The sequence below is a fragment of the Somniosus microcephalus genome, chromosome 5 (assembly GCF_052327205.1).
Source record: "Somniosus microcephalus isolate GS21.2 chromosome 5, FLI_Smic_1.0, whole genome shotgun sequence".
Taxonomy (NCBI): Eukaryota; Metazoa; Chordata; class Chondrichthyes; order Squaliformes; family Somniosidae; genus Somniosus; species Somniosus microcephalus.
This window is the reverse complement of record NC_140991.1, coordinates 321,846,131-321,853,377: the sequence shown is the minus strand read 5'-3', so window position 1 is coordinate 321,853,377 and position 7,247 is coordinate 321,846,131. Positions and strand designations below refer to the sequence as shown.

General features: G+C 50.6%; 1 protein-coding gene across 1 annotated transcript in view; it reads left to right on the top strand.

Annotated features, from left to right (window-relative positions):
* Window positions 1–1,265: 1,265 nt before the first annotated feature.
* acad11 (acyl-CoA dehydrogenase family, member 11) overlaps window positions 1,266–7,247 on the top strand; it is a 168,708-nt gene continuing 162,726 nt past the window's right edge. Inside the window, exon 1 of the mRNA XM_085989325.1 lies at window positions 1,266–1,515. Coding sequence (XP_085845451.1) covers window positions 1,388–1,515 — 128 coding nt within the window. The 5' untranslated portion in view covers window positions 1,266–1,387. The remainder of the gene's footprint in view (window positions 1,516–7,247) is intronic.

The window sequence follows — 7,247 nt, the reverse complement described above, 5'->3', positions numbered from 1 at the left end:
GTTACATAGGCCTGGTTATGTAGCAGTTATGGAATACATATTTCCTGGCAGTAGCAAGGAATAGGTTGGGGACAATAGCAGGGAGACCAGAGTCAAAGTCAGAGGTCCCATGGAGGGACAACGCCGACATCGGCAGGATGGAGCCGACACGGAGCATCGACGGACTGCTGTCCAAAGCAGGCGAGCGAAGTCCAGAAGCTATTTGAAGGGTCGAGAGTTTGAGGATGGAGGTTGTTGCCGTAGGAATGAGAATTGGTAGCGGTGCAAAAAGATGAAGGCAAAACTGACGCAAGTTGGAGGTCACCGTAGATCAAAAGCGGCGGAGAAAATGTAAAACCACAAGCCAGCGACCAGCAAAATGAGTCACCGGATGGCAAGTGAAACAGTAGCTGCTAGCCAGAAACTGACAAAGGTGAAAAACCAGTAGAACCAGTTCAGCAGAGAGACAGGCGCAGTTTAAAATGAATTTAAAAAATCTTTTAGCAGCAGAATTAGAGACACAGCAGGTGAGTCTCACAGTGTAATCCAGTGCAGAAGCGTAGTGGTGTAATCCAGTGTAGTTCAAAGCAGAAACGTAGTCTAGATGTCCAGAGAAGTCCAGGAGTTCAGAAACCAATTTGAAAAAAGAATTCAGCAGCTTAAAACTTGAAGCGACTGACAGAGGGGCAGTACTGAGGGAGCGCCGCACTGTCGGAGGGGCTGTACTGAGGGAGCGCCGCACTGTCGGAGGGGCAGTACTGAGGGAGCGCCGCACTGTCGGAGGGGCAGTACTGAGGGAGCGCCGCACTGTCGGAGGGGCAGTACTGAGGGAGCGCCGCACTGTCGGAGGGGCAGTACTGAGGGAGCGCCGCACTGTCGGAGGGGCAGTACTGAGGGAGCGCCGCAGTGTCGGAGGGGCAGTACTGAGGGAGCGCCGCACTGTCAGAGGCGCCTTTGGGATGAGGTGTTCTCTTAGGTGGATGTAAAAGATCCCACGGCCACTATCTCGAAGAAGAGCAGGGGAGTTCTCCCCGGTGTCCTGGGGCCAATATTTATCCCTCAACCAACATCACTAAAACAGATTATCCAGTCATTATCACATTGCTGTGTGTGGGAGCTTGCTGTGCGCAAAGTGTTTCTTGCATTAGAACAGTGATTACACTTCAAAAGTATTTCATTGTCTGTAAAGCGCAATGGGAAGTCCTGAGGTTGTGAAAGGCGCTATATAAATGCATGTCTTTCTTTTCCCCCCTGGCAGTAACCTTAGATTCAGTCTGTAAGACCTATAGTTAGTTACAATGAGATCTTTCCCTTTCTGCCTTACAGGTTCCCTCTAGTGGAGTCTTCCGAGGGATCAGTCTGTTGGGTTGTTCTTCCATCTCTCTCTCTCTCTCTCTCTGTCTGCACCATGGCCGACACTACCCCAGTCCGGGACAATCACACCTTCAATGAAGAGGCTGTGGAGAGACTTCTATCTGCCCGGATCCCAGGCTTTGCACAGGGTCCGAAGCAACCCTTCGCTGTCCGACAGTGCAGGTAAACTCTCTCTCAGTCAATGTCCAGGAAGACGCTAATGCAATGAGACAGAATGCAGAGCCGCAGTGAAAGGTCGGACAGTCTCACGGTCCGTGCCAGCAGCCCCTGCAAACACTAAAATCCAGGAAATAACTCTTTGAAATGCACTCTGCAAATGCTAAATATGTTAAAAGTCGGAAGTCCAATATTTACAATAATCTGGTGTAAATATGTTCTTGCCCGACAGTCAGAGTTGCCGGGGTTGATATCGCAGTGCTGCACCCGTCACTGGAGCCTGTTGCTCTCCCAGGACATTTGCTGCTCCCAGCACTCGGGTTAGACACCACAACAAACCAACCATTGAGTTTTGCCAACACTGGAGGCGTGATCACGTGACATCTGTTCACATGACTCACGCAAATCATAGAATCATAAGAACATAAGACATTTCTAAATTTACCACACAATCTTGCCAACCACTTGCTCCATAACGCTGTGGCTTCGCTCCTGGTTGCTCTCCGCCAAGTTGTCATCATTATCGTGCAACCATAGAAATTTACAGCACAGAAGGAGGCCATTCGGCCCATCGTGTCTGTGCCAGCCGACAAAGAGCTCTCCAGCCTAATCCCACTTTCCAGCGATTGGTCCGTAACCCTGTAGGTTCCGGCACTTCAAGTACATATCCAAGTACTTTTTAAATGTGATGAGGGTTTCTGCCTCTCCCACCCTTTCAGGCAGTGAGTTCCAGACCCCCACCACCCTCTGGGTGAAAAACGTTCTCCTCAACTCCCCTCTAATCCTTCTCCCAATTACTTTAAATCTATGCCCCCTGGTTATTGACCCCTCTGCTAAGGGAAACAGGTCCTTCCTATCCACTCTATCCAGGCCCCTCATAATTTTATACACCTCAATTAAATCCCCCCTCAGCCTCCTCTGTTCCAAAGAAAACAACCCCAGCCGATCCAATCTTTCCTCATAGCTAAAATTCTCCAGTCCTGACAACATCCTCGTAAATCTCCTCTGCACCCTCTCTAGTCTCTGTATAGGATGCAACTAGTTCGGTCTGCAAGGGTCTTTGGCCTAGAAATTCAGTTGTTTGCGCCAGCCGCTAGCGCCTTAGGAGGAGGAGATGTGGGGCGCTAGGCGGCTAGCGGCCGGGCGCAGCGCGATCTGCGCCTCTCCCCAACTTCAGTAAAGATTTAGCGGCGGCGCAAAGCCTTTGTGCGCGCTCAGCTGCGCGCGCAGATCCTGACGTCATTTCATCGTGCAACGCCCTTTGTTCGCCCCACACCAGAAATTCAGTGGCGCCGGCCTATTGTGCGCCTGGCGCCCCTAGCGACTGGTAGAGGGGAACGGTTCTCAGTCGCTGCGGGGCGCGGGGGGCGCAAATTAAAGGGCACTCCTCCTGCAGTAGAAAAGGCAGCCATTTTGCAGCACTCCTTTGTGAGAGACGGATCTTTGCAGAGAGACAAAGGTAGAGAGCTTTCTGGTTTGGCTCAACACTCGCACAGGTACTTGTGGCTTCAGGCCACAGCTTTGCACTTGTCTTTAACTTCAGAGCCATATCATTGATTGGAAACATATAATGGGGGCTGCAATGGGTGCAAATGTTGGCCTTCTCCATTGCATTCAAAGGGCTCACAGATGCCGTGAGAGAGTGGCAGACATGGCCAGACGGAGAGGGGGCAACAGGCGTCGGCAAAGGAGGCCTTACCCACCCAGGGTATACCGCCAGCAGTTCTCATATCTGAACATGTCTGACGAGCAGTGTGTTCGGAGGCTGCGATTCCGAAGGGCGGTGGTCACTGAGATCTGCCACCTGCTTCGCGGAGATCTGCAGCCACATCTGAGGAGCAGGACGTCTCTGTCGGTGGCAGTGAAGGTGACGGTGTCTCTCAACTTCTATGCCACCGGCTCCTTACAATCCGCTACTGGGGACATTTCCAACATCTCCCAGTTTGCCGTGCATTGCTGCATCCGCCAGGTGACCAATGCCCTTTTCAGAAGGAGATGTCAGTTCATCTCCTTCTCCATGGCCCTTGTCAAGCAGCAACAGCGTGCAATGGGCTTTGCAGCATTAGCGGGCTTCCCCATGGTGCAGGGCGCCATTGACTGCACGCATGTGGCTTTGCGGGCACCTCTGGAGAATGCTGAGGATTACCGCAACCGGAAGGGCGACCATTCGCTCAACGTGCAGTTGGTGTGTGACCACAGGCAGCTCATCCTAGCTGTCAATGCCCGCTTTCCAGGCAGCAGCCACGATGCCTTCATCCTGCGCCAGACTTCTGTGGCAGACATGTTCGAGGCCCAGCCTCACCCATGAGGATGGCTTCTCGGGGACAAAGGCTATCCTTTGTGCACCTGGCTGATGACCCCGCTCCGTGCGCCCAGCACCCCTGCTGAAGAGGGATACAATGACAGCCATCAAGCAACCAGGAACATCATTGAGCAAACAATCGGCGTCCTGAAGCAACGGTTCCGCTGTCTGGATCGTTCCGGAGGAGCCCTACAGTATTCGCCTGAGCGAGTCTCCCATTTCGTGGTCGTGTGCTGCATGCTGCACAACCTGGCTATCCGCAGGACTCAGCCACTGCCACCAGACATTGGAGGACCACCAGAGGAGGAGGAGGAGGAGGACCAGCACAGGAGGGAGGCAGAAAGTGCAAGGGCCGCCCGTCGGCGGCTTATTGAACGTCGGTTCTAGGCCCCCTCTCAGGGAATGGCTTGGCACAAGAAGAATGTAGCTGCTCCACAAGCCCTCAGCCGAGCAGGGCAACCAGGACTTCCAAAAGAAAGCATGGACAGTGCGATTTAAGAACATTTATTTCTTTGAAACCTCTGTCCTTCCCACATTACAAACTAATGGAGAGAAGCCCCCCCAAAAAACACAAATCGACCAGTCTCGGCCTTTCAAAAAACACAAATACACCAGTCTCGGCCTTTCAAAAAAACAAATCCACCCTCCCCCTTTAAGAGCTCACCGGCGCCAGAGTGTCTGCCGTCAATCAGCAGCTCGCCGCACCTGCGCTGCGCCCGCCCTTGGGGGTTTTGCCCCGGGCCGCCGGCTTAGCGCCTAATGATCATCGCCTGTTTTAGCGCAGCAGCAACCTCTTGGGGCGATGCCACTGAATATCAGCGAAGGTGGCGCGAAGTTGCGCCGGGCGCAAACTTTAGCGGCCGCCCGGCTGTAGCGCCCCAAATGTGGCTATACTGAATTTCTAGGCCTTTGTGAAAAGGGTGTTTAAAAAGCCCTGAAACTGCTTAAAATACACAGAATCTGTAAAGGAAAAAACATGGGTTTAGGTCGTCAGAGCAGTTTGTTTCTTTTAACATAGAATTACAAATATTTACAGGACAGAAACAGGGCATTCGGCCCCACAGGTCCGTGCCGGTGTTTATGCTCCACACAAGCCTCCTTCGCCCCTCTTCATCTCACTCCTCTCTTCATCTCACCCTTTCTATTAAATTGCTGACCGGGCTAGACAGACTGGATGCAGGGAGGATGTTTCCCCTGGCTGGGGGGTCTAGAACGAGGGGTCACAGTCTCAGGGTACGGGGTAGGGCATTTAGGACTGAGATGAGGAGAAATGTCTTCACTCAGAGGGTGGTGAACCTGTGGAATTCTCTACCACAGAAGGCTGTGGAGGCCAAGTCATTGAATATATTTAAGAAGGAGATAGATTTCTAGACACAAAAGGCATCAAGAGGTATGGGGAGAGATCTGGAATATGGTATTGAGATAGAGGATCAGCCATGATCATATTGAATGGCGGAGCAGGCTCGAGGGGCCGAATGGCCGACTCCTGCTCCTATTTTTCTATGTTTCTGTCAGCATAACCTTCTAATAGAAACATAGAAGATCGGAGCAGGAGTCGGCCATTCGGCCCCTCGAGCCTGCTCCGCCATTCAATGAGATCATGGCTGACCATCCAAATTCAGGACCCTGTCCCTGCCTTCTCCCCATATCCCTTGATCCCTTTAGCCTTAAGAAATATATCCAACTCCTTCTTGAATATATTTAATGAATTGGCCTCAACTGCCTTCTGTGGTAGAGAATTCCACAGGTTCACCAATCTCTGGGTGAAGAACTTCCTCCTCATCTCTGTCCTAAATGGCTTACCCCTTATCCTTAGACTGTGACCCCTGGTTCTGGACTCCCCCACCATCGGGAACATCCTTCCTGCATCTAGTCTGTCCAGTCCTGTTAGAATTTTATAAGTTTCAATGAGATCCCCTCTCATTCTTCTAAACTCCAGCGAGTACAAGCCCAATCGACCCAATCTCTCCTCATACGTCATTCCTGCCATCCCAGGTATCAGCCTGGTGAATCTTCGCTGAACTCCTTCCATGGCAAGAACATCCTTCCTCAGATAAGGCGACCAAAACTGCACACAATACTCCAGATGTGGTCTCACCAAGGCCCTGTACAACTGCAGCAAGACATACTTGTTCCTGTACTCAAACTCTCTCGCTACGAAGGCCAACATACCATTTGCCTTCTTAACCGCCTGCTGCACCTGCATGCTTACCTTCAGCGACTGGTGCACAAGGGCACCCAGGTCTCGTTGCACGTCCCCTTCTCCCAATCTATTGCCATTCAGATAATAATCTGCCTTCCTGTTTTTGCTACCAAAGTGGATAACCTCGCATTTATCCACGTTATATTGCATCTGCCATGCTTCTGCCCAATCACCCAACCTGTCCAAATCATACTGGAGTTTCTCGGCATCCTCCTCACAGCACACACGCCCACCTAGCTTTGTGTTGTCTGCAAATTTGGAGATATTACATCTAGTTCCCTTGTCTAGATCATTAATATATATTGTGAATAGCTGGGGTCCAAGGACTGATCCCTGCGGTACCCCACTAGTCACTGCCTGCCACTCGGAAAAAGACCCGTTTATTCCAACTCTTTGCTTTCTGTCTGCCAACCAGTTCTCTATCCAAGTCAATACCTTGCCCCCAATCCCATGTGCCTTAACTTTACACACTAATCTCTTATGCGGGACCTTATCGAAAGCCTTCTGAAAGTCCAAATACACCACATCCACTGGTTCTCCCTTATCTATTTTACCAGTTACATCTTCAAAAAATTCCAGTAGATTAGTCAAGCACGATTTACCTTTTGTAAATCCATGTTGACTTTGTCCGATCCTGTCACTGTTTTCTCCTCCTGTGTTTATCTAGCTTCCTCTTAAATGCATCTATATTATTCACCTGAATTACTCCTGGGTGTTACTGCACTCGCCTGGTTCTATTCTTATCTATCTAATCATAGACAGAGATTCACCTTTAATGGATTCTCTTCCTGCTCCCGCATCGTTACCTCTGGTGTCCCCCAAGGATCTATCCTTGGCCCCGTCCTATTTCTCATCTACATGCTGCCGCTTGGCGAAATCATCCGAAAACACAACATCAGTTTCCACATGTACACTGACGACACCCAGCTCTAACTCACCACCACTTCTCTCAACCCCGCCACTGTCTCTAAATTATCACGCTGCTTGTCCGACATCCAGTTCTGGATGAACAGAAATCTTCTCCACCTAAGTATTGGGAAGACTGAAGCCACTCCTTAAAACACTCCTTTAAGACACTCCTTAAAACCTACATTACAACAGTGACTCCACTTCAAAAAGTACTTCATTGGCTGTAAAGTGCTTTGAAATGTCCGGTGGTCGTGAAAGGCGCTATATAAATGCAAGTCTTTCTTTCTTTCACCTATTTGATCTGTCCTAATATCTCCTTATGTG